The sequence below is a fragment of the Natrix helvetica genome, assembly GCF_964273705.1.
Source record: "Natrix helvetica genome assembly, chromosome: 12".
Taxonomy (NCBI): Eukaryota; Metazoa; Chordata; class Lepidosauria; order Squamata; family Natricidae; genus Natrix; species Natrix helvetica.
This window is the reverse complement of record NC_138556.1, coordinates 2,214,048-2,241,117: the sequence shown is the minus strand read 5'-3', so window position 1 is coordinate 2,241,117 and position 27,070 is coordinate 2,214,048. Positions and strand designations below refer to the sequence as shown.

Genomic DNA, 27,070 nt, shown 5'->3' with positions numbered 1-27,070 from the left:
TGCAACCCAACACTGCAATACAGGTAGTCCTTGACCACACTTGAGCCCCAAATTTCTGCTGCTGATAATTTGTTAAGTGAGTTTCGCCCCATTTTATGGCATTTCTTGCCACAGTTGTCAAGTGAGTCCCTGCAATTGTTAAGCTAATAACGTCATTGTTAAATGAATCTGGATTTCCCACTGACTTTACTTGTCAGAAGGTGGCAAAAGGTGATCATGTGACCTCAGGACACTGCGGCCGTCATAACTAGCTAGTTTGTTGCTATAATGAAAAATGTGTGTGTGTGAATTAACTGGTAATGTAGATTAATGCACAAAAATGGAAGCCTAATCTGTGTTGTCATTAAAAGGGTTTTTGGAAAAAAATTCTATTTATAGAAATGTTAAACCACTATTTTACTGTATTCCCGAGGGTGTCAAGTACAACTCAATGCATGTAATGCCAAGATAAGGGAATTTGGGCAAGGGGAATTCAGCGTTACAAAATGCATTATGGTTTTTTGGCTCCTTGGTTCACTGTGGTTGCATGGAAAACGTTAGCCCCAATTAATCGCTGCCTCTGAAATGGGCAGCTTGCTTAAAGTCGTAGAAGTATTCCTGGCAATGAGCTCATCCTAATACATCCACGCCTGCCCTGGGTGGTTGCAGGAAGGCTTACCTTCCAGAGTGCCAGCACCAGGAGTGCCAGCAGCAGGAAACCACCTAACGTGCTCCCAATTATGATCCAGATGGGGATGTGGGGCTCTTCAACTTTGGAGATCTCAAATGCAATCTACAAGGGGGGAAAGAATAGTGAGATGTGACATGGAACTCTTGGAAGGTCCAGGAAGTCAAGTATGATTTGCAGGGAGTTCCAGAAGGTGAGTCCTCGGCCGGCAAGGCGGCAAAAGCAAGGCAGCCGCTTCTGTTGGTGGCTGCTGAGCCACGACTGCTCAGAAGAGGGTGCTCCTGCTCCATCCGAGGTGGTTTAAGGAGGTTTGTAAGCAAGAAAGAAGTACTTTAGTTCTGCAATGGAAATAGGTAAGTAGATAAAGCCACAACAATAAATGTTCCAGCTATTTTGGTCTGCAAAAGCTCTCTGGAAAAATTAGGGTTTCTCAGCTGCTTGGAAGGCCATGAGAGGCAGAATAACTTTTGTGTCAGGGGCAAGTGCTTTAGTGCCTATTTCTTCAGGGCTTCTTCCCACTGATGGGGGGAACTTCAGCAGGCCCTCTCTTCTCCCAGTTTTGGAAAGCAAAATATACTGGAATAGGTAGCCTCCAGGATACCTAAGCCCCGAAGAAAGAAGCTGGAAGGAAAGACTTACGTCCCATGGGTTTGTTCTCCCTGCTGAAACCACTGACCCAGACTTGCCCATTCAGGAAGGAACAAAACAACCACAAATGATGCCTCCCACTTCCAACCCTCAAGAAGGACCCTGGTTGACAATACCAAAGGCCACTGAAAGATACAGCAGCACAAGGAGAGCTGTGTGCCCGCCTTCCCTCCATGTCCCGCCATCAGTGAGAGCGAGAATTGCAGATTGCGTCCTTGTTTAGGCATAAATCCTAAGTGCCAAGGATCCAGACAATCTACTACTTCCAGAGGCCTCTGTAATTGTGTGTTAGAACTTCAGGAGAATGTGGAAAGTTACAGAAATAGTATTCCGGTCCTGGGGTAGTAGATAGCAGAAATTGAAAAAGAAATTCAGACAACACCTTGAATAGGTTAGGTATAAATTGAAGCGGGAGGGGGGCTGACAGACTTTCAAGATTTTAATCCAAAAATTAAGGAATTTGTTAAATTATTTTTCAAGACTACTAACAACTCCCGTTTCCTGACTTTATCTCAGAGGATTGACAAGTTGCTGCTCACTGTTTTCTTAATGTTCTTTCAAAAAGAAAAGTTGGATATAAATGGGTAACTGCTGGATTGTCTTTTAAGATTGCTGGAACATCTCCCTTCCTCAAGAATACATTGCTCAAATTCAGTCATTGATCCCTTCTTGATTCCTTAGCCAGAAGGAATAGGAATCAAGTCCTCAAGGGATGGAACTTATGCCCAAAAGAAATTGGCTTCCTCAAGATCCTAAAGCTCAGTTAAGGTTGCTAGATGTGTCCTGTGTCACCTCGTAATCCTGCTGACCCAGTTTTTGAAAAAAGTATGAGTGATATAATCTATGAGATTACTGGCCAGATGTTTGCACATTATTGTTACTGGCTGTTCCAACCTACCATTGCTTAAATGGGCCTGGGTTGTTATGAACAATTAAGCTGGCAGATGGTCTCCTGCAGATGTCATAAGGGTGGAGTTAACGCCCTGATCACTAGAGAGTAAACGTGATTCAACCTCAGATTGATTCATATGCCTCAGATTCAATCTCATTTTCCACCAACATCACTCTAGGGGTCTCTTCGTTTGCTTCATTTTCAATTCCTCAGAAAAGCAAAGAGTTGCCAGAGAAGCTAAAAATTACTCAGGCAATCCTATCAAACATCCAGGTCACCTCCACTGATCTGAGATTGATCAACAGAGTTCCTGATTGTTTATAAATTCCTGAAGTGCTAACCAGAAACCCTCCAGTTCAATTTGGTATCTGCAGGTACCATGTTAATGAGCCACCAGCCTTCCTGAATGCTTTGATAGTCCTGGTTAATCCATCATCATGAATAAGTGACTGGTCCATAGAAAGCTCATCTCCAAACAATATAGCAAATAGCACATAGATTTATATACTGCTTTACAGTGCTTTACAGCCCTCTCTAAGTGGTTTACAGAGTCAGCCTGTTGCCCCCACAACAATCTGGGTCCTCATTTTACCAACCTCGGAAGGGCGGAAGGCTGAGTCAATCTGAAGCCTGGTGAGATTTGAACTGACAAATTGCAGGCAGCCGGCAGGCAGCAGAAGTAGCCTGCACTACTGCACTCTAACCACTGCGCCACCAAGGCTCATATCTCTTCCGCTTTGAGGAAAGGCGTTGCTGTGTTGATCAGGCCAGTGATGACCTGGATGACCTGATTGTCATGGTGGCCATTAATTCCTAAACTAGTTCAAACTCCAAAAAGGAAGGTTAAAGTATATGCAATGCTATGCTAAGTTCCACTCTGTTTCTGTACATCCATTACTTTAGCAATCTGTTTCAGAATTAAAAATATAATTTTGTTTAAAACCACTGTTCTCCCTCAAATAATTCTTCATTTCTAAAATGAGGTGCTCCTCAACATTAGAACACACCAGCCTATTCGTTTGGTTAAAGGTTGGCAACACATTGTCCTCCAGGGGTTTTGAACTCCCACACCGATGACAGATGCACATTGCTGTGGCAGTTAAAGTTCAAACCACACCCACTGGGGATATGCAACTGATGAATGGCTGGAATGTTCATCAGTTTCATTCTAGTCCTTCATGCAGACTGTAATGTACTACAATCCAGGAACTGGGTATGTTTAGCTTAAGAGAAAGGACTAGGGGAGACATGATAGCAGTCTTCCGATATCTCAGGGGTTGCCACAAAGAAGAGGGAGTCAAGCTATTCTCCAAGGCACCTGAGGGCAGAACAAGAAGCAATGGGTGGAAACTAATCCAGGAGAGAAGCAACTTAGAACTGAGGAGAAATTTCCTGACAGTGAGAACAATTAATCAGTAGAACGACCTGCCTCCAGAAGTTGTGAATGCCTCAACACTGGAAGTCTTTAAGAAAATGTTGGATAGCCATCTGTCTGAAAAGGTGTAGGGTTTCCTGCCTAGGCAGGGGGTTGGACTAGAAGACCTCCAAGGTCCCTTCCAACTCTGCTATTGTATTGTATTGTATTGTACAATCCCTGCCACAATTTATGAATTTGTTATGAACTTTATATCCAGCTGTTTTGGAATCGGATCTTTTAAAGGAAGCTTACTAAGTAATGTTATTATTCCACTTTAATTTTCTTTTTCGTTAATAATGACAAGATTGTTATTATCAGTAATAGAAAGACTTGTAAGCCTTGCTGTGTTAAGAAATTCCTTGAGCGCTGTTATTAATGCCAGAATGACAGCTGAAGCCAAGTTTCTCCAAAGGGCATGAAGTTAGAACTGAATGCATATTAAAGTCATCAGTAGCAAGATTTGTTACACCACTGAATTAGGGAAGAGAGGGCCAGCGCAGAGAGGAGCATGTGGAATGGTCAAGGGTGTCCACAAGAGGGGTCAAATAATTCAGCCACAAGCCTGTTGTCAAAGCCCTGCCCCTTCTAAATACATATTATGGCACATATAAAAAAGATTCAGCTTTTTGATTGCATGGGTGTGGCTGCTATCTTCGTCTCTTCCTCCTCTTTGGCCTGGAAGGACATACTGTATTTTTCAAATCTAAGGTCAGGATCAGAAGAAATGTGGAAACTAGAATTCATAGATTCCTATAATCCCTAAGTTTCCATTAGCATCTTAAAGTGACTATGACCTCCAAAGAGTCAAGTTGACTGGAGCAAGTGAGAAGAGGACCTGTGATCTAAGGGCTTACCTGGCGACTAGGATCCTCCTCTCTGAAGACAAAGGGACTGCGAAACCCTCTCTGCAAGGCAGCATTAAAGATGCATCTCAGGGTCTTGAATTTCAGCTAGACGGATAGAAGAGAATCAGTGGCTCTCTTCACACATAATGCTAAGGCATGTTTGATTTTAACTACAGCTTGATGGAAGAAACCATAAATATTAAGTTCACACAATATACTGACCAAACCAACAAACCATTGCTTAGAGTCATATATGAACATGTCCTAATAAGGAGACAGGCCACCTAGTTTAGTCAGAATTGATTCACTCTAATTCATTATTGCCTACAGAGGCTAGAATGCTCTTTTAGATCAACGCACTGATCACATCCAGAAGAATTCTGCCTCCTGACACAAAGGGGGGCAGCAAAGTAGCCTATTTGCTCTTCATAATTCCTTTTGGTCTCTCAATGTGGTTTGATGTGTCCTTGGTTATAGAGCAGGGATGTCAAACCTGCAGCTCGTGTGCATCATGCGCTGGCCATGCCCGGTTTAGCAAAGGAGGGGACAATCCTGATACGTCACGTGATGATGCTGTGACGATGCAAGTTTGACACCCCTGTTATACTTGGCAGATAGGGAAAGGCAGGGTAAGGGGTATCTTGCGATTGGGGAAATATACTAAAATCTGCAACATGGGACAACTGGTGAGACTTTTCAGTTCCATGAAGGGTTCCAGCTACTTTCTTGCCAATTTCAATACTGCTTCCATTTTTACCCTATTAATTTTTTTAGTGGTAGAGAATCACGTTTCTTTTTTTTAAATTTTGAAATCTTTCTGAATTTCCTTGAAGTTATGTTCATCTTAAATCGCAGCTGCTCCTGCTAGGATCAAATTCTCTCTTTGCAGTTAACCAGCAACTAATGCAGACTCTGGAAACTCTTGTTCCCAGCTGGACTAAGCACTCTTGCTTTGGGATAACTATTATTACCACTGAAAGACAAGTTAGTGTGGAAGGTAAAAATCTGGCCATCGCCCCACCCACAGGAAGAAGCATGGCCTGGAAGAGGAGGCCCTAACACCCATGGCTTGTGTTGGCTGCTAGCAAAGTTGGCAATTTGCATCTTGTCCATACCACTCCTAGGGTCCTCATCCACAAATTTCCATATAAGAGAAAGCTGACTTCTTGATTGGCAGCCAGATTCACACTGCAGTCGATTGAAATCACGTCAGAATTACTGTAGTTCTGGAACAAAAAGACAAGCGAGGTTTGGTGGAATGTAAGATATTGGGCCATTTCCCCCCTTTAACCTGGAAGTTCTTTGACTGATGGAATTTCCTTCAAAATGGCTGCATGAACTCATTTGAACAACTATCTGAGGCCATCTACATGAGGCTGTTGGGTGAGGTCATCTGACAGTTTGGGATGAAGTATCACCCATAGGTAGATGATACCCAGCTTTAATCTCCGCCCAGGATGCCTGAGTGATGCTATGGGTTGTCCCAGTGTCTGGAGGTTGTGAGGTCCTCGATACGGTGCAACAGTCTTTGGATCAATCTAGGCAAGATGGAGAGGCTCTGGGAGTGGACCTTCTGGTCTGTAACCTTCCATAATAGGTCTTGGATGGGGTGGCACCATCTCAGACAGACATGATGGGGGGGGGTGGTTCCTCCTGGACTCACAGCTCCTGCTTGAAGAGCAAGTGGCAACTATATGTAAGAAGGCCTTTTCATGCCTTCAGGTTGAGTGCCAGCTCATGATAGCCTCTTATAGCCTCTTGTCTGGTTAGTGCAGGCATTTTACATGGGTCCCCCCTTGAAGAGCATTCAGAAACTTCAGCTAGTGTTGAATGCATCAGCCTGAGGTAGTAAATGGTGCCATGCTTATTAGCCCATGTTTAAGATTTTGTGTGTTGCATAATCCTAGCCATACAGTATTAATGACCTGGCCAATGTCCTGAGGAGTGAGGACATATATAAAGCTATCTGATTCAACAAGGAACCTCAGTTTATGGTGAGATCAGTGCCTTAACTGATTTGCATCTGAATCTCCAAACAGTTGTATTTGTTTAATGTTTTTTAACCAAATGGAGTGAACTTTGTATACATAGAAAAACTGAGTAAATGAAATCAAGCCAATTTTAAATTTTATAGTTTCACACCCCCCACACACACACATATTATATACATGAACAGCATAGGTGTATAATGATCAGTTCGAATCAATCCAGTGTAAGAAAGGGCTCTTCAGTGAAGGTTGTGGACCCTCATCTACCAGACAGGAGAGAGTGACTGGCCCAAAGTCTCCCAAGGAGCCTCTAAGGAGGGAACTGAACCTGGCCTTTCCAGTCCTAGTCCAGCATCTTCACCATGTTATTTTTCAAACATATTTACAGTATAGGGGCGTATGTGCTTATATTGTATATTATGTCTTAGATTCTATAAGCCTATGAGTGTGTGAGATTCTATGAGCCATGGTGGCGCAGTGGTTAAAATGCAGTACTGCTGGCTACTTGTGCTGCCTGCTGGCTGCCTGCAATTTGGCAGTTCAAATTTCACCAGGCTGAAGGTTGACTCAGCCTTCCCTCCTTCCAAGGTGGGTAAAATGAGGACCCGGATGGTTGGGGGCAAGAGGCTGACTCTGTAAACCACTTAGAGAGGGCTGTAAAGCACGGCAAAGCGGTATATAAGTCTAAGTGCTATTGCTAGTGCTATAACCTATTCAGAATCAAATGACATTTGCTCCTTCTCTTGGATTAACCTTGCCAAATTCCAGCAGATAGATGCAGACATTTACATGTTATGAGTTGCTACAGTTGCTACTGGTGAAAGGGTTTTGATTTATACCAAGCACCACTGAAGCTAATTTTGAACTGGGAAGGGAGGGAACTATCCAGGAAGTCATTTTTATCAGCATCACTGGCAAGCCCTTCAAAGCTGGACTGCTCACTTAAGTACAATACAATAGAATAGCAGAGTTGGAAGGGACCTTGGAGGACTTCTAGTCCAACCCCCTGCCTAGGCAGGAAACGCTATACCGTTTCAGACAAATGGCTATCCAACATCTTCTTAAAGACTTCCAGGAGGAGGAGCTTCCGGGGAATGGCAGCTGACTTCTGAGCTCCGAAAATGCTCCGGAGCTCTTTGACAAAGGAGGGGTTGCTCCCGGCCCTTTTTCCACCTTTTGGGCCGGGATTGAGCCTCAATGACCACCCTGGTTTTCTTTGAGACCTAATTTGGTCCGTCAGGATGGCGAATAGCCAGAGGGAGATTAAGAAAGCACTGGCTGACATGGGGATTGCAGTTGGAATTGGAGACCGATTATGGCGGCGGCCACCGGAGGGCAGCGCGAGGACGGAGAGAGGCCCGTGACGCAGGATGCCAACGGAAGGCCTTCGAGAGGGCCGTAAGTCAGCTGGAACGGCGCCCGGACCAGGAGGGGAGGCAGGTTGAAGCCAGGACTAGCTGCTGGAAGCTGTGCTGTGTGCTGGAACCAGGCAGAAAGGGGAAGGGGGGCAGAACAGGGCTTCTGCATTAGGGGCAGAACAGGGCCTGTCCTGGAGACAGGCAGGAGCCCCCCCCACCTGGCAGACTAAGATCTATTGCCCCCCCCCACCTGGCAGACTAAGATCTATTGTCCTTTTGCAAACTACCTGCCATGGCTTGTGCCCAGGTGCCCCTGATGACTATAATCTGCCCGTTTAACATCTGGTATCTGACTTCCTGCTATTTATGACTTATGGCATTTCACCTGCCGGGCTACTCCTACTACCTCTCCCCCTCTCACCCTCGCCATCTGCTATTTTATAACAACTAGCTACTACAAACTATCTGCCCTCTTCCGCCCACAATGGACCACACCCAGGCCTCCATCTATTTATTTACCATCCATCTTCCAACCGATCACCTGGCCAACATAAGATCTTCCCACCTAGTTGTGATCGTGGACATTTCTTTCCTCCCATTAGATCCTGGCTTATTGATTTTAACATCAACAGCACCCTGACTTTGTCATAGCTTTTTACCATTACGTATTCGAGGTCGGACTTGCTCCAGCTGCGGGAGTCCCCCCTCTCGCAGGCATGGCCCTTTGCCCCCTCCGGGGCCCACCTTGATGACGGGTTTGTGAACCCAGAGAGGTGGAGGAAGCGCAAACTTAGGGGTTTTTTAATGAAATGTTTTTTATCCTTTTTAGGGGGCTCCAGGGTGGGGGGGCGGGGGCGGGTGGATCAGATCAGGAGCGATGTGAGAGCCGGGCCTCCAGGTGTGGTCGCGAGCAGAAGGAGCGGAAGGGAGGAGGAGGGGGAGGATATCATTCCTATACAGGGCTCTTTAATTCCAACGGTCGCAGGGAGGGGCAGATACGAGGACAGATTAAGAACTTACAGTCGGTTGGGAGACCGTGGTTGCTGGTTACACCCGGTCGCTTGTACCAACCCCCGCGGTCTAGGTGGCCAAGAGTTACAGACCCAGGGCCTGAGGCTGTTGTTATGCAATGCGAGGTCCGTTGTTAACAAGGCCCCCCTCATTCACGATCTAATTTTAGAGGGGGAGCCAGTCCTTGCGGGAATAACGGAGACCTGGTTGGGCCATGAGGGAGGTCTTTCCCTCGTGGAAATGTGCCCACCAGGCTACCGAGCATTTCACCAGCCCCAGGCCCAGGGAAGGGGCAGTGGGGTGGCAGCAATTATTCGGGAGGACTTAGAGCCGAGGGAGTCTACTGTGCCACAGACGTCCGGATGTGAATCCCTTGTTGTGAAATGGGGCCCTGGGAGACAGTTGGGCCTGCTGATAGTATACCTGGCTCCTCGCTATACATCAGCGGCCCTGCCTGAACTCCTCGAGCTGATCGCATCGGTGGCGGTCGAGACCCCCAAACTTTTAGTGATGGGGGATTTTAACCTGCCATCGATGGGAGAAGCATCAGAGGGGGTTCGGGAGTTCATGGCTTCCATGACAGCCATGGACCTGACTCAAATGATTCAGGGCCCGACACACGAGGGAGGACACACTCTGGACCTCGTTTTTGTCTCTGGCCAGTGGTTGAGTGATCTGGGAGGAGGGGACTTAACCATCACTCCCCTGTCATGGTCAGATCACTCACTCCTTCGTCTTGACTTCCCTGGTGCTACCTCCCGCTGCGGGGAGGCGGAACCGGAAAGCACTAGATGGTTCCGCCCCAGGCGCCTGATGGAACCAGATAGGTTCCAGATGGAGCTTGGGCCACCTCCTGTAACCTTGACCCGCCCCCGGGTAGAGGACCTGGTGGTCGCGTGGAATAATGCGACTACCGGGGCCTTGAACCGGGTGGCGCCTTTGCGGCCTCTCCGGCGGCAACGATCCACCCTGGCCCCTTGGTTTACCGAGGAGCTGAGGGTGATGAAATGCCGCAAGAGACGTCTAGAGAGTCGTTGGAGATCCTCTCGTTCCGAACTTGATCGAACACAGGCACGAGCCCATTTAAGGACGTACCTTGTGGCATTGAGAGTGGCCAAACGCCAATATTGTGCCACTCTCATTGCATCCGCAGAGAACCGCCCTGCCGCCCTGTTTCGGGTGTCCCGCTCCCTCTTGTTTCAGAGGCCGCGGGAGGCCCCTCTACAGGGCAGAGCAGAGGAATTTGGGAAATATCTGCAGGATAAAATCGCTCAAATCCGGAAGGATTGGATCCCTGTTAGTGGTCCAATGGAGACGTCCGTGGCGAGTCTTGAGGAATCGACCTGGGAGGAGTTTGACTTGGTTGCCATCGAGGATTTGGACAGAATGCGTGGACGACTGCGACCCACCACATGTTTATTGGACCCGTGCCCCTCCTGGCTTGTACTGGCATCCTGGGAGGTTACACGAGACTGGCTCCTGGACCTAGTGAACGCTTCGCTGAGCGAGGGGTCTCTCCCGGCCGCCTTGAAAGAGGCGGTGGTGAGACCCTTGCTCAAGAAGCCTTCCCTGGATCCTTTGGAGCTGGCCAATTATCGTCCTGTCTCCAACCTTCCCTTTTTGGCGAAGGTTGTAGAGAGTGTGGTGGCCTACCAGTTTCCACGGCATCTGGAGGAAAATGATTATCTAGACCCGCGCCAGTCCGGTTTCCGCCCCGGTCACAGCACGGAGACGGCCTTGGTCGCGTTGGTGGATGATCTCTGGAGGGCCAGAGATAGAGGTTATTCCTCTATCCTGGTCCTATTAGACCTCTCGGCGGCTTTTGATACCATCGACCATGGTATCCTGCTGCGCCGGCTGGAGGGGTTGGGGGCCCGGGGCACCGTTTTGCGGTGGTTCGGCTCCTACCTTTCTGGCCGGACGCAGCGTGTGTTGGCAGGGGAGGAGAGGTCGACCCTACGCCCCCTTACTTGTGGGGTACCACAGGGGTCGGTCCTCTCGCCACTCCTGTTCAACACATATATGAAGCCGCTGGGTGAGATCATCCGTGGTTTCGGGGTGGGATACCATCTGTACGCTGATGATACTCAGCTGTACTTTTCCACCCCGAACCACCCCAACGAGGCCATCGAAGTGATGTCCCGGTGTGTGGAAGCCGTACGGATCTGGATGGATGACAACCAACTCAAGCTCAACCCCTCCAAGACGGAGTGGCTGTGGGTACCGGCTCCCCGGTTCAGCCAATTAATACCATCATTGGCCATCGGGGGCATTCAACTTGCCCCCGTGGAGCGGGCGCGCAATTTGGGCGTCCTCCTGGATGCCCGGCTGTCCATGGATGACCATGTGACAGCCGTGGCAAGGGGGGCATTCCACCAGGTTCGCCTGGTGCGCCAATTGCGCCCCCTACTGGACCGGGACGCCTTACGCACAGTCACTCATGCGCTGGTGACGTCTCGCTTGGACTACTGTTCTCTACATGGGGCTTCCCTTGAAATGCACCCGGAGGCTACAGTTGGTCCAGAACGCAGCCGCGCGGTTAATTATGGGGAGTACTAGGCACTCCCATGTGACACCGTTCCTGCGCGAGCTGCACTGGCTTCCTGTGGTCTATCGGGTGCGTTTCAAGGTTTTGATAACAATCTTTAAAGCGCTCCATGGCTCAGGACCTAGTTACTTGCGGGATCGTATTCTGCCCCATACATCCCTGCGACCAATCCGCTCGCACAGAGAGGGCCTCCTCCAGGTGCCATCCACCAGACAGTGTCGAGGGGCGGCGCCTAGGAGTAGAGCCTTCTCTGTGGCGGGCCCAGCCCTGTGGAATGACCTCCCTCCGGATATTAGGAATACCTCTGACCTCCGCTCCTTTCGTATAAAGCTCAAGACCCACCTATTCCAAGTAGCTGGCCTGGCTCAACTTTGATCTAACTATATCGCTCCTGACGGGTTTTTATTTGGGTATTTTAATTGTATTCAATTATTTAGGGGTTTCTAAACATTGTATTTTATTGTTTTTATTCATTAGCCGACCTCCTCCTTGTACATGTCTTGGTATATGTTTTTGTAATATGTATGTCTTGTCTATATATTTATTTCATATGTTTTATTGTACGCCGCCCCGAGTCCTTCGGGAGAGGGTGCGGCTAAGAAATAAATATTTATTATTATTATTATTATTATTCTGGAGGCAAGTTGTTCCACTGATTAATTGTTCTAACTGTCAGGAAGTTTCTCCTCAGTTCTAAGTTGCTTCTCTCCTTGGTTAGTTTCCACCCATTGCTTCTTGTTCTGTCCTCAGGTGCCTTGGAGAATAGCTTGACTCCCTCTTCTTTGTGGCAACCCCTGAGATATTGGAAGACTGCTATCATGTCTCCCCTAGTCCTTCTTTCTCTTAAGCTAAACATACCCAGTTCCTGCAACCGTTCTTCATACGCTTTAGCTTCCAGTCCCCTAATCATCTTTGTTGCTCTTCTCTGCACTCTTTCTAGAGTCTCCACATCTTTTCTACATCGTGGTGACCAAAACTGAATGCCGTATTCCAAGTGTGGCCTTACCAAGGCATTATAAAGTGGTATTAACACTTCACATGATCTTGATTCTATCCTTCTGTTGATGCAGCCTAGAACTTTTTTGGCAGCTGCTGCACACTGCTGGCTCATATTTAAATGGTTGTTCACTAGGACTCCAAGATCCCTTTCACAGTTACTACTGTTGAGCAAGGTACCACCTATTCTGTACCTGTGCATTTCGTTTTTTGATAAACTGATGATCAAACTGATGATCACAGTTTGATAAACTGTGATCAAAAAATAGGGAAATGCAGGTAGCAAAGGGCAGGACAGAACTTGGGATCGCTCCCTGAAACATAGTAATTGCTTAGCCACTGATGAATACTTCCTGGGATTGGAAGACAGAAACGTTAATATCCACTATATAGGAAAGGGAAAGTAGTCAGAGAGAGTGCCTATCCTTCTGCAGCTCTCCAAAGATCTAGAGTTGGTTGGTTGTCAGTGTTTCAGAGGGTTACTCTTTGTTGTGCAGTCTGACACAGCACAGTTGTGCTCAGGAAGTGGCCACAGAACCTTCACCACGATGCTGTGATACTGAAAGGACTCACCAGCTGGGGATGACGGCCTAAATCCTCATCTGAGGGTGTCATGCGATAGTCTGTGTTATTGCCTCCAATATTGCACATCATACCATTCTATAAGAGGGAGGGGGGAGAGAGGGAGGGAGGGAGGGAGAGAGACTGGAGATTAATCAAGTAAACACATGCCTTGTTTCATTTTAAGATCTGGACGTCAAGGGGATATGCAAAACCAACTCTGTGACTTTAAAGAGGCAGGCATTCCATCCACAATCACTCCAGAAAAATGTGATTACACCCTTACAATCCATTGTTAAATGCTACTTTGGCCACGAAAGTTCCCGGATCTCTTCTCTTGGATTCTTAATATCTTCCATCTGCCCCGTTTTACAAAGGAATACAACAGAACACAATGACCTCTTTTAGCTCCAAATAGCAATTGGGAGGAGAAAAATCAAGAAAATCCACCTCATGAAAATGTGAACCATTAGACAGTTTTCTATAGTATTTCACGGCTTCCATCTAGTTCCTGTTTGGACTTCTCTGACAGCTGCTGGAATTATAACTTTCAATACTGCATGTTTTCATTGGGGCTTTTAAAAAAAATTATTACTGTATTTTCTTCCCAATTTTCTGATCATTATTGGTTTTTCAAGTGGTTTCCAGCACTTTGGAGCAGAACTGTTCCAAATTGTTCCAAAGCACAAAAGAAGAAAAAAATATTGTTTAAATTACAAGGAAGATTTTGAATGAACATCCATGAAAGATTTCTAAATTGATAAGGCTCGTTCAGCAATACAAATGGCTGCCTCAAGATGGAGCGGTGGCTTTAAACAGAAGACGGGCCTGCTGCCTGTCAAAGATGGCGTAGTTGTGAATGCATTCCCTGGGCAAAGGGAATTGAGACCAGGTGATCTCAATACCTTCCCCTCCTATGAGCTGTTTGGGCAAACCATCAGTAATGAGAGGAGATCGTCAAGACAGGAGATGGAGGAGGTCTGGTGGCCTGGGCACAGCCACAATAGCAGCAGGGACTTTGTGGGTATCCTAGTCGGTGCCAAAACCAGCATTTCCTCTCCTTTAGCATGGACACCACCCACAAACAACCAGACTGATAATGGGTGTTGGTGGTCTTAGAAAAGGTTGCCATTGGTTGGCACATTTACCAGATGAGTGATTCTTATGACCCTTTTTGCTTTCCTTTTCTAGGCCTCAGGAGGCTTCAGTGCAAAGCAAAGTATATCCTAAAGTTAAAAACTTGTATATTCTGTTGATTCATATTTTCTGAAATTTGCCATGGGCAAATTTTGAGAAGATTCTATTTTAAAGGGGAAACCTTGCAATCCTTTCCTGTTTTCCCTGTTCCAGAAGAAATATCTTAACATGAAATTACAAAAAAACTAAAGCTTTCTAATTTGGGTTTTTGTTTTAATGTTTTGTAACAGTGATCCGTCATTGCTTCTGTAAATAAAACTGGGAAAGGGACGGGAGAAGGGGCAGCCATTGGATTGGGGGCTCCAAAAGTCAAAATGGACAGCCGTGAGAGTGGGATCAAAAGACCACCTCCTTTTTACCTGCATGGTGATGCCTGTTAAAAAGGCAATAGGCCAAAAGTTGTGGCTGTTCCACCACTCCTTCCCTGAGGAGTGCCCTGAACGAAAGCATCCCTCTCTCGCAGAAGCTGAGAAAGTATCACATGTCTGGGTTCATACCATTCAATCCAGTTACGGAATTAGCTTAACTTTTTAATGATACATGGAATGATAAAATGAACCAATATACGTAGTAATATACACAAAAACCCCGAAACAAAACATAACTAAAAAACACAATAAAAACTAACCATACCTGGGGCAAGTTGTGTGAATGTGGCTGCTTTCACTGACCTGCATGTAGGTGGCTGGGAAACTGTGGCAGGTGGGGGGGGGGGGTTGTAGCCTATCACTAAGGAGACTATGACATGTGCCCACCTGAGAAGGAAAATGCCATCCCCAACTGTCACCTTCCTTCATTAGCTAGGTAGAGGATGTGCTTTCTCTTGAGGTACCTGATTGATCATTCAAGCTCATACCTTGAGGTTCCCTACTACCAAAATAATAAGCAGGAACTCTGGATACCTCTGGTCCATGGAAGCCTGTTAAGTGCAGCAGGCGATTCCCTCCTCGTGTGGCCACAGGGACCGTGATTTTGATAACTATCCCTTCAACAGGGAAGAGGCCCAGATTCTGTAGCTGAAGGAAAAAGGCAGCATGAGACCCTCTTCTGCAATAAGCCATCTCTCCTTCCCAATATGTGGCTTACATCAAAAACGAATTTACCTTAAAAGTGCAGTTAAATGGTGGGCCGATTCTATCATATGTCTGCAGAGAATTGTTGGTTTCGATCTCATAATAGTTCTGGCTGGAACTCCTGAACAGCAGCAAAAAAAAGGAGAACCCAATCAAAATAAAAATTGATCCCACTTCTCAGGTCTGAACACATAGAATACGCCACCATGTTCAGAATGATGAATTATGGCAGCACAAACTCACTCTGTACATATCCAAAATACCTGGTGAAAAGGAGATCGGTTTCATATTTCAGCTGAAACTTGAGGAGAGCAGAATTGTCCTCTTTCGTGGTTTCTTGTTCTTCACTGTCACTAGAATGTGGAAATGGAACCAGAGATCTATTTAGAGATCATCCCATAAAAGGCACAATGCTGATTGGCCATAAACTGATAGCTACATTTACTACGAGCTGTTAGACTCCTAAACAGACAGACCCACCAACCCGCCCAGCTCGGTTTTTCCTTTGTGCAATTAATGCCTATATTTGCTCTGGTCTCCTTCCCAAGGGTAGCAATTTCTGTCAATTGAAGTCTTGGTGATTTTGGCAGGAGACAGAGCGTTCCTTTGCCAGTTGCTGTTTTGGCTTAATAAGCGCATTACAGACATGTCAAAGCTGATCTTTGCTTCATATGAGTCAACATTCCTAGCTGAAGCAAGGAGAAAAATGTGTTTTTTTTCCACCACTGGCTGGAATTATGGATTTGATATTATCTTGGGATCTTTTCCATCTGCAATTTGCTTCACTTGCTATTTTTTTCAGAAAATGCAGCTAGGGAGTTGCAACTTAAACACACCAACTTTTCTTTTCATTAGGAAAGAGAGAAGTAAAAGCATGCTCATGTGAGAGTGGCATAAAATTGCATTAAGTTTAAAAAAACCTAATCTGCAGCTTCTGGGGGACATCATTAACACATGTTTTCCTGGCAACAGTATGGAGTTGGTTTGCCATGGCCTCTTCCAGCTTCAGTTATGCTGTGTGAAAAGGAATAATGTCTAGAATTTGAGAAAAAAATTGGAAACAGATCAGCCAAAACTGGATATAAATATTCACTTTCTTTTAGCTGTGCTGAGCAAAACTCCTTCTTCAGCCTTATGTTTTGCTTCCCTTGTGTATTTTTATTCCTGAAAGGCAGAATACAAATAAAGGAGAACTACTCTCCAAGTTGGAAAAATTGCTCAGCGTTGTGAATCCCTGTTGCTTAAGAATAGAGATTAGAAGGAAGCTCAGGAGTTTTCGAGTCCAATCCTTAGTCCCATGGTTTAAATGTCCCATGGTTTGTTTCACTGCTAGCAACAATTTGCATATATTATTGTGCTGCTTTCAAATTATAACAAGGCATTACGAATATCATTGGCTGAGTATTTTCCCCATATGAGTTTGTGTCTGGGGAGACGGTTGCAAACAGCTGTGGTGACGCAGTGGTTAGAACGCAATGGTTAGAGCCCTGGTAGCTTAGTGGTTGGAATGCAGCATTGCAGGCTAACTGTGCCCACAGCCAGGAGTTGATACTGACCAGCTCAAGGTTGACAAAGCCTTCCAGCCTTCTGAGGTCAGCAAAATGAGGACCCAGATTGTTGGGGGCAAGGGGCTGACATACAATATGATGCATACTGCTTAGAGAGAGCTGTCAAGCACTATGAAGTGGTGTGTAAGTCTATATGCTACTGCTATCTCACACCCAGGAAGAGTGTACTATAATTCCCTTTAGGTGAATGGCAAGGCTAATACTTCACTTGTATGAGTTGTAAACTGAACAATTTTTTAAAGAAACTAAAACTCTGTTTCATAATACTACCATCCCAAGCAATACATTTGCATTTGAAATAGTGTTTATTGCCAGCAAATCCACTTAAAGTGAAAACATTTCCAAAGGCAAAATTAGATCTGTGGGAACTGCCCAGGAGTCAGTACAATATCAATATTCTATAGTGGAACTGGACAAACTCACCATTCCCCAGTGGAAATTTTAACTTCTGAGCATCTCAAGAAGTAATTTATATATCCAGGTTATTTTCTAAAGTACCTGAAGGCCAGAGAACGAATAATGGATGGAAATTGATCAAGGAGCAATTTAGCTTGAAAATAAGGAGGAACTTTCTGACAGTGAGAACAATCAACCAATGGAAGTTGCCTTCGGAAGTTGTGGGAACTTCATCACTGGAGGCTTTGAAGAAGAGACTGGACGGCCATCTGCCAGAAATGGTGTAGGGTCTCCTGCTTGGGTGGGGGGTTGGACTAGATGACCTACAAGGTACCTTCCAACTCTATTATCCTATTCTACAATTTTCTAATTACTTTTCAGTGCTTTCTTTTTAACTAGTTCTTGAGATGTAGCTTTGACGTTCTTGGGTGTGGCTGCTAAACTGGGGTTTACAGGGGTCTAATGATGTTCAGCCCAGATCAGAATTCCAGGCAGAAGAGGGCATGTGGCCTGTTGCCCTCCCAAACTTTTGACACCCATATTTCCAAGGAGTGTTTTCATGGCAAAGGAAAAAAAGTCACCTGAGGAGGCAGCATGGTTGACAGCTGTCTTGCAACAGAAGGGGAAAACTAGGAACAGGGGGAGAAATCTAATTCATAGGTTCTGAGGGAACAGGGGTGGGTGAGAGAAAAAAACCCAAATGATCAGGATTGGGTGATAGAAGAAGTAAAAAAATAATTACTAACCTGCTGGCATTCAAAAATATCTCCAAGTTTTGGAGGAAAATTGACTTTTTGAACTCGAAATCCAAGCGAAAAGCAACCTGTAGAGATTAGAACAGATTTAGGACATTAAAAAAATATTTCTGCCAGTATTCTCTAATTCTGGTCACCACAATATAGAAAAGATGATGAGACTCTGGAAAGAGTGCAGGGAAGGGGCAACAGAGATGATTGGGGGGCTGAAGGCTAAAATATATGAAGAACAGTTGCAGGAATTGTGTATGTTCAGTCTAGTGGAAAGAAGGAGTAGGGGGTGACATAGCAGTATTCCATTATTTGAGAGGCAGCCATAAAGAAGAGGGGGTCAACTTATTTTCCAAAGGTCCAGAAGGCAAGACAAGAAGCAATGAACAAAAAGAGGAGAAAACTAGACCTAAGGACAGTGAGAACAACCAACCAATGAAACTGTTTGCCTTCAGAAGTTGTGGGTGCTCCATCACTGGAGGCTTTTTAGAAGAGACTGGACTGCCATTTGTCTAAAATGGTATAGGGTCTCCAAGACGGTATGTTGATATTCTGGGAGGACACTAGAGTTAGAATTAACACAACCATGGAGGCGGAGGTCTTCATGGAAAAAAACAAAGTGCTCCTAGATAAAACCGATGACACCACACGGGATACACAAGACACGGGAGGTGCCGGAGCCTTGCTGGAGGGGGGAGAAGAGGCAACACTGAGAAAACTTAGATCACAAAAGTGAATTAGAAAAATAATGCAATTGCCAATATAGAGAATTTTTTCTATTTGATATAAAATAGATTGAAATTATTTGAAGATATAAGGTAAAAATATGCTGTCAAAATATTGCTAAGTAGTGAATACTTAATGTATTAATAAGTGAAAGTTATGAGAATTGGGGGGAGTGCCATTTCCTGCATAATGCAGCTGTCAAAATTTGTAACTTCATCCACTATCCCCCTTCCTGAAATTTTCTGTAAAACCAATAAAAAATTTTTACCCCCCAAAAAATGGTATAGGATCTCCTGCTTGAGCAGAGGGTTGGACTAGAAGATCTCCAAGGTTCCTTCCAACTCTTACTCTGTTATAATCTCTGGTGAGCCATCTTAAGTCCTAGGCTGGTAGGCCATGTGATTGTTTTTATTCTATTTCTTAGTAGACTTACACTGTGGTAAGTCTAACACTTGATGGAAGTGAAGAAGTGTATAACGTAATTGCAAAAGGGTTACTATAAGTATCGAAGGCAAGGCCCAGCCACTTCCAAAATCAATCAATCAATCAATCAATCAATCAATCAATCAATCACAATCTACCTACCTACCTACCTACCTACCTACCTACCTACCTACCTACCTACCCACCGTCTTTACAGCTCTCTCTAAGTGGTTTACAGAGTCAGCCAATTGCCCCCAACAATCTGGGTCCTCATTTTACTGACCTCAGAGGATGGAAGGTTGAGTCAAGCTTGAGCTGGGCAGGATTGAACTGCTGGCAGAGAATTGAATTAGCCTGCAATGCTGCATTCTAACCACTGCGCCATCACAGCTCCTTCAATGCCACTTGAAGATGGGCTAGCAACCCCTTTTGAAACAGGGCATGGAAGTACTTTATTTATGGCTTATTTTGATGGCAGCAGATTGGAGTAGATGCAATGCATTTGATTGGTTTAATAGTGTTCTTATTTGCCATGGGTGGAGTGGGTTGGAAGTGGTTGCCAAAAATATGTTTTGAGTACATTTGAATTACAATAGTTTGCATATAAATGTGTGTGGGTTGGGAGAAAGCATGCGTGCCATTCAGTGCTTTGAAGTAAGTTGTTTGTATTTTTTAAAATTAGAAATAAATGAAAAGCTGCTGTACAGTAAAAGAAGCCTTCACTCTCCAGATTCATATATTAGAATATTTGATGTCTTTGGAGATTCTCAGTCATTCAGGTCATGGTTGCCCCACAGGTGCTTTTTTCAAGAGGAAAGTGGACTTTCTGGTTTTTCTTTGAAGACATAGAATCTCTGATGTTCTGGAGTATCGGTGGATGTGTGTGTCAAAAAATCTGGATGGTGACAACTGTGTGATCTAAGCTCTTCCCACTTTTAATGGCACCGTAAAACTCTCGATGGTGGGATTTTGCTTGCCTTCACATATTTTACAGTTCCCCACCCTTGCCAAAGCAAAGTCATCCTTCCCTCCCAGGCTGCTCCACTTCCGTTCTCGTCTTTTTTTTTTTTTTTTTGGTTTGGTTTGGTTTGGTTTGGTTTATTTGGATTTATACGCCGCCCTTCTCCAAAAGGACTCAGGGCGGCATACAACATTAAAAAACACACATCCCAAAAGTTAAAAAAGATTAAATCCATATCCAAAAAAACAAACCAAATTAAAAAAAACAATACATTTAAAATAAGTTAAAATTAACAGGCCAGGCCGGCTTGCTGGAAAAGCCAACTTTTTAGGGCGCATCGGGAGGACCGGAGGTCGGGGATTATGCGAAGCTCCGGGGGCAGCTCATTCCAGAGGGAAGGCGCTCCCACAGAGAAGGCTCTCCCCCTGGGGGTCACCAGCCGACACTGCCTGGCTGACGGCACCCTGAGGAGGCCAACTCTGTGGGATCGTAGTGGACGGTGGGAGGCTACTGGTGGCAGAAGGTGGTCTTGCAGGTACCCTGGGCCTAAGCCATGGAGTGCTTTAAAGGTCATAATTAATACCTTGAATCGCACCCGGAAAACAACCGGCAACCAGTTTTTTGCAAGTTGGAATGAAAAAGAAACAAAAAACCCTATCACAATGGGGCTTGTTGGAGGAGTGTTCTCTTCAGATTTCATCTCCTGGGTATCTGTGGGGCTTGTTTTGGAGCCTCGAGTTCTCCCTGTTGGAGGGCTTCAAAAGGAGCTAAAGCCGCCCTGTAGGGATGGTGAAGTATAGAGGGGTGCCCTGCAGGTTGCAGAGAGGTGCAACTCTTCTGCTTGACCCAAGGGTTCTTCCCTCTCATCCATGACAAGGAGAAGAGGCAGTCATCATGGCTGCCATGAAGCTGGGACAGCGAAAGCAACAAAGAAATGTGCAGGAGCAGTGTAGATGGACAATGACTGGAGCTGGGTGAGAAGATTCCTTTTTTATTTAGACCCTAACTTTAAAAAAAAGAGAAGAAAAATCAGGAAAAGAGACTCTTAGAACTATTTCTTAAAGCAGTGAATAACCATAGAGAGAAAAATCCTTGACCCAAAAGAAAGGAACTAAGGGGATAAAAGCTAAAGACATTTTAAAACATAAAAAAATTGACTTCTAATTGAGTAGGCATTGTTCTGGAAATTATAAAATGCTGGAACTATCTACTTGAATAGTTGACCATAAATTGAATTAAAATAGATTAATCAATTTGTCAGACACAAAACAACACTAAAACCTAACCCGAGGGTGCCGTATACTGGTGAATGGAAAATATACCATACCTCTACAAGCCTGCAAAATTTCAGATAAGATAAATTAACAACATCCATCTAGGGGACTGTGGTGATACTCACTGTTTTATAACTATCTACTTTATGATTACTGGACTCTGTTGTGAGAATAAGGAAGACCTTTAAGTAAAGTAAAGTGACTTTTCATTTTTGGAACTACTTAAATGGAACAGATTAATAATCCTGAGATGTAAATAACTATGATTATTGAATCTTCTGAGGAGCAACATTGGACCCGAATATATTGTTTTTGGACTATTGAGTAAGAGTAGGACTTACAAAAATAAGACAAGATACTCCTTCAGGGGGAAATGAGTGAGATTTCAAAAGAAATGGCATTGATGTTTCAAAGCATTAGGGATACTATGGCAAAGAATCAGAGAAATGAAGAAGCTAGTGCAAGGCATAAATGGGAAAACAACTAATAATGAATGAAGATCAAAAAGTCCAGGAAAGAGAGGAGACAACACAATGGAGGAAAAGATAGAACAGACAAATCCACACATAAAGCAAAGAAATGAGAAGAAGATGATACAGATAATAATGACTGATGAAATAAACTAAAGGGAAAGATTTCTGACAACCAAAACATTCAGCAACCTTTGCATTCTTCCATCTCCCCAAAAAGTCATTAATGAGAAGGAAATGAAACTGGGAGCCAAACTGTCAACAGCCATTCAAAAAACTCCAATTCAAAAAAAATTAAGTTGCTTGATTAGGGAGAAAGCTTTTGGCTTTGTCTTCTAGTTTTTAACTGGCTGCTCAAAGACCGTTTAAGATGCTGGACCATCTTAATGCAGCTGAAACCTCATGGCCAACCTATTATTTTCTTATTTGGCAATACAGACTTGGAAAAGCTAATATTAATCTGCCAGTTTTTCATGGTTCTGGAATTCTTAACAAACTCTTCTGGCCTGGAAAGCAACTGCAATTACGTGGTGTGGAATCTGTGTTCAGCAGCATTACTCAGTCAATGTCTGGAGAGAGTCAGCCTTTAATTTCATGCTCTGGAGTTATCTTTGGTCACGCAGATACATCTCATGTAGTTCTTCCTAGCATACAAACCCTTGGCCAAGCTTCCATGTAATATAATGAATATTTATAAAGGCATCTATCTCAATGAGTTTTAGTCATTGAGTCTTTTGGTCCTGGTTTACTAGCAGAGATCTAACAGGATACCACAAACCTATGTTCGTCTGACACATCCTTTTTCTGAGCAGGACAAATAGAAAGAAGGCAAGCTTTTCAGTAAAGTAACAAGGGTTTCAAAGCCACTCAATGAATTATCCAATCTTATATTTGTAAGTAAAGATGTTGCTGAAAAATAACATGTAAAGGGAATGGGTTTTTATGTGGAGGCACATGAGAGGTAGATTCTGGTATGAGCCCACTTGAATGAGTATTTGCCTTTTGGCTCTGGCTGATTATTCTTGGGGTTCTCCTAAAACTTTAAATAGCCAACCTATTCTCATCCAGGGTCCACTACAGAAAGAACTTCATGGCAAGATGGAAACCAACTCTATTCCTCCTACTAGCTTTAAAAGATGCACCTGCAAAGGGCTATTTTGTCCATCCTGCAGGATAAAGTGTTCTGTTTCTACTCATAGCTATCCAATGAGGGGATAGCTGAAAGATAGCACATATATCACCCATCAGCCAGAGATCCAAAACCATCCATTACTGTTGCTTACAAGCAAAAAATCAGCTCGGCCTAAGATGGATATAAATGTCACATTTCTGGCTATGAAATACTGGCCTCCTTTGTCTCTCTTTTTCCTTGCCATATCTTCAGAATGTGAGCCAAATTTTAATTGATGTGAGCTGTTTTGGGAAGCAGCAACAGTGTAAAAAGCTGGGATCTTTAAACATGCAGACAGGGAATGACTTATTCAACCAAACCCTAGGCTGATAGTCATGTTTCATTTAGGAATCTCTAGTTACCTTTGCTTTGGCCCGGAAGAAGGGGTAGCTGACATTGCAAACTCTGCTGTTTGAATGTTTCTCCTCAGACATACATTCTATGTTAATGTCCGGGTCATCCTGAAATGAAAGGGAAAAGATGCAGATTGCAAGTTAAGGCTCATCCAGTAAATTTACATGCAACTACAATAATACGTAGGACAGTAGAGTCTAGATGCTTACTCAAGGCACAAATGACCAGATTCAAAATAGCATAATTTGGATCCATTGTGGGATGACTTAGCTCTCTTGAGAATAATATAACACTGGGAGAGGGAAAAAGGGATTGACCAGCAGCAAGATGAATGAATAACAGCTATGATGGATACACCATTGGAAGGCCAAACGATTCATTTAAGCCCTAGAAGTGGGTGCATAGCACATCCACTGACTTTAGAACTTCAGGTGGCCTCTGAAATCCTTGAGTGCTGCCTATGCACATCCAAAAAACACTGCCAATCTGAAAGACTAATGTGGCAGAAATGGGAAATTATCCACAGCATGAGAAGCAATCACAGAAAATAAAGTCTCCTTTAAATCTTGATCCCCACTGCCATCTACACTGTATCCATTATTCTTGATGGAATACAGAAAGGGTTTGCTATAGATTTCTTCCAGAACGTTCTCTCAGCATTCCAATCTCAGCTGCATTCTCAGAACATTCTAGTAGTCCAATACAACTTTTCTATGACCCACCCAGTTGGATAAGGACCTCTACTGATCTCACAGACACTGCTATGTGGTTTCCATGGTGCCAGTATGGGGCTTCCCTTGGGACGCATCCGGAGACTGCAGCTAGTTCAGAACGCAGCCGCGCGGGTTATTATGGGAAGTACACGTTACTTCCACGTAACACCTCTCCTGCGCGAGCTGCACTGGCTACCTGTGGCCTTTCGGGTGCGTTTCAAGGTATTGATCACCATCTTTAAAGCGCTCCATGGCATAGGACCTAGTTATCTGCAGGATCGCATCCTACCACACACGTCCCTGCGACCTATCCGCTCACACAGGGAGGGGCTCCTCCTGGTGCCGTCTGCTAGGCAATGCCAGCGGGCGACGCCTAGGAGTAGATCCTTCTCTGTGATGGGCCCAACCCTCTGGAATGACCTCCCCCCAGACATTCGAACTACCACCGACCTCCGTTCCTTCCGGCAAAAGTTAAAGACTCACCTATTTCAATCAGCTGGCCTGGCACTTTCTTAGTTTTACCTCCCGGGGATTTATTTTATTTTAATTGGGTTTGGGTTTTAATTGTGATGTTTTTAGGATTAGAATATATTTATTTCTTAGTACAGCCTATCTCCCCCTCCAAATGTATCTTAAATGTATTTTATTATTATGACCGATTTTATTTGTATTGACTGTACACCGCCCCGAGTCCCTTTCTGGGAGAGGGGCGGTCTAAAAATCTAAGAAATAAATAAATAAAATAAATAACTGGTTTGTTTTCTTCCAGAATGTTCAGGTTTTTTTTTCAATTTAGTTTGGAGCCTTAATATTTCCCAGAAGTGTCCTGCCCAGGTTTTACCTGGCTTTTTGAGATTGACTAAGATTGTTTAGGCATTACCCCCTATGTGGGCAATCATACCAACTGCCTTTAATTAATTTCATTGGAATGAATATGAAACCTCATTTTAAAAAAAAAATAGTTTTTGTCCAAGTTTTACTCATTGTTAGTACAAAATCTTCCTAGGATGAATTTCAGAGACCCAAGCTAACTTGGAAGCCTTCCAGCCTGTCCAGCAGATAACTGGGCCCATCAGATGAAGAATTTGTTTTCAAAATTCTTTCAAAGGAGAAAGGCTCATTAGAGGGTTTATTTAATCAATCAATCAATCAATCAAATCAATCAAACTTTTATTTATAAACCGCACCCTTTCCTAAACAGGACTCGGGGCGGTGTACAGTCATTATTAAAAACCATATACATATCAAAATAGATGTGCATAAATATACATATACATAAACATGGACATAGACGGAGGAGGTAGAAAATATACTGTACCATATTTAATTAAAAATACTAATAAAATTAAAATTCCCTTAAAAATTCCACAATAAGATGTTTGCCAGGAAGTGAAAGATGGAGCTATAAATCTGCTAAGCCAGCTAATTGGAACAGATGGGTCTTAAGCTTCTGTCGGAAGGAGCGGAGGTCGTTAGTAGTTCTAATATCGGGGGGGAGGTCATTCCAGAGGGTTGGGCCCATCACAGAGAAGGCTCTACTCCTAGGCGCCACCTGTTGGCACTGCTTTATTTATTTATTTATTTACTTATTTAATAATGAGGGCCAAAAGAAGTGTGTGAATGTCAAGGTGAACATTGCACAAAACTGGACTTTCCAGTTCCAAGGGAATGATTTGAAAGAAGGGGACATTTTTGTCCCTTTAACCACTGAAGGAAAGTCCTATTTGAAGCCATCAAACTTTATGGTACCTTGACTCATAAAACGATACATACATTTGTGTGACACAATCATAAATAAAGCCAGTTTCTTTTCTATCATTTCTCTCTTTCTCTCTCTCTTGTGTATATGTACAGATGAAATGTTAACTTTGGATGTTAACAGGGAAGAAGATCTTTGTGAGCAACCTGCGTGTTGTGAGAAGATACAGGCCTTAGAGCCTGATTAATTTTTTTTTAAATTAACAGGCCTGGCCTGTTAATTTTAATTTTATCTAATTTTTTAAATGTTAGTGTTATATTAATTGGGTTTGTTTTTTGGATTGTTTCTAATTTCCTTTTAACTTTTGTAATATGTGTTTTTTAATGCTGTACACCGCCCTGAGTCCTTTGGGAGAAGGGCGGCATATAAATCCAATAAAACAAACATATATAAATCCAATAAAACAAAACAAAACAAACAATTATTGAGGGACCAACTATCTCCCATAGTATCTGCCCAGACAATTTTATTTGGCAAGATTGGCTTCCTGTTGGTTTCTTTGATTAAACAATGTCATTGGAAGTGCTCTTTCTCTATAACAAGTTGCACCCTCAGGAATCAAATTCCCCCTGAGGTCTGAATGGCCCTTGAAGGACCGGGACATCTGGTTCTTTGCCCAGGTGTTTGGCAAGAATGGTTGAAGCCCCTTTGTACTATGTGGGGTTTTTCTTTAGTCCCAACTGAAAGTCTGTAGAGATTCTCAGTCATGGTTGTCTCAAAAGTACTTTTTTCAGGAGGCAACTGGATTTTCTTGTTTCTTCTTTTGAAGATATTTCGCTTCTCATCCAAGAAGCTTCTTTGGCTCTGACACTTCTCCACTATCCTGTCAGACTTCAACTGGTTTTGTCATCCTACTCTTCTTTTTGTCTCTAGTTCTTTCTGTTTTTAACATTTTAAACAATTTGTAAACGGCTCACAGTTGCTGGGAATCAGAAGGCATATAAACACAATAGCTGTGGTAAAATAATCAGTTTGACTTTGGAAATGTCAGTGATCTGTAAGGTGATAATACCAGAGTTTTCTTGATGGTCTTTCAGGACAATGCAAAAACTTGATTGTTGCCGTATAATTTGTACAGTTGGCTGTTGAGTGTCAGCTGCTCAGAGCTGCTTTTAATTAGAATGACATATAAATGGAGAGTCTGCTATTACTGTTCATGGACCAATTGGTTTGAAATCAAAAGGTGCCCCAGCTCAAATTAAGCCCCAGTGAAGTTTGAAATGCTACCTTGAAAATGATCAGGATTTCTGTCCTCTAATTATCTCTTGGACCCAATGCTGTAAGTATATACAGAAAAGGACAGCAGCC

At 43.9% G+C, this 27,070-nt stretch overlaps 1 protein-coding gene across 1 annotated transcript in view; it reads right to left on the bottom strand.

The window, feature by feature from the left end:
• ITGA11 (integrin subunit alpha 11) overlaps positions 1–27,070 on the bottom strand; it is a 120,828-nt gene that overhangs the window by 2,827 nt on the left and 90,931 nt on the right. Inside the window, exons 21-29 of the mRNA XM_081965201.1 lie at positions 23,299–23,397; positions 17,912–17,988; positions 15,465–15,554; positions 15,232–15,322; positions 15,031–15,144; positions 12,944–13,030; positions 5,585–5,695; positions 4,479–4,574; positions 659–772 (exon numbers count right to left, since the gene is read on the bottom strand). Coding sequence (XP_081821327.1) covers positions 659–772; positions 4,479–4,574; positions 5,585–5,695; positions 12,944–13,030; positions 15,031–15,144; positions 15,232–15,322; positions 15,465–15,554; positions 17,912–17,988; positions 23,299–23,397 — 879 coding nt within the window. The remainder of the gene's footprint in view (positions 1–658; positions 773–4,478; positions 4,575–5,584; positions 5,696–12,943; positions 13,031–15,030; positions 15,145–15,231; positions 15,323–15,464; positions 15,555–17,911; positions 17,989–23,298; positions 23,398–27,070) is intronic.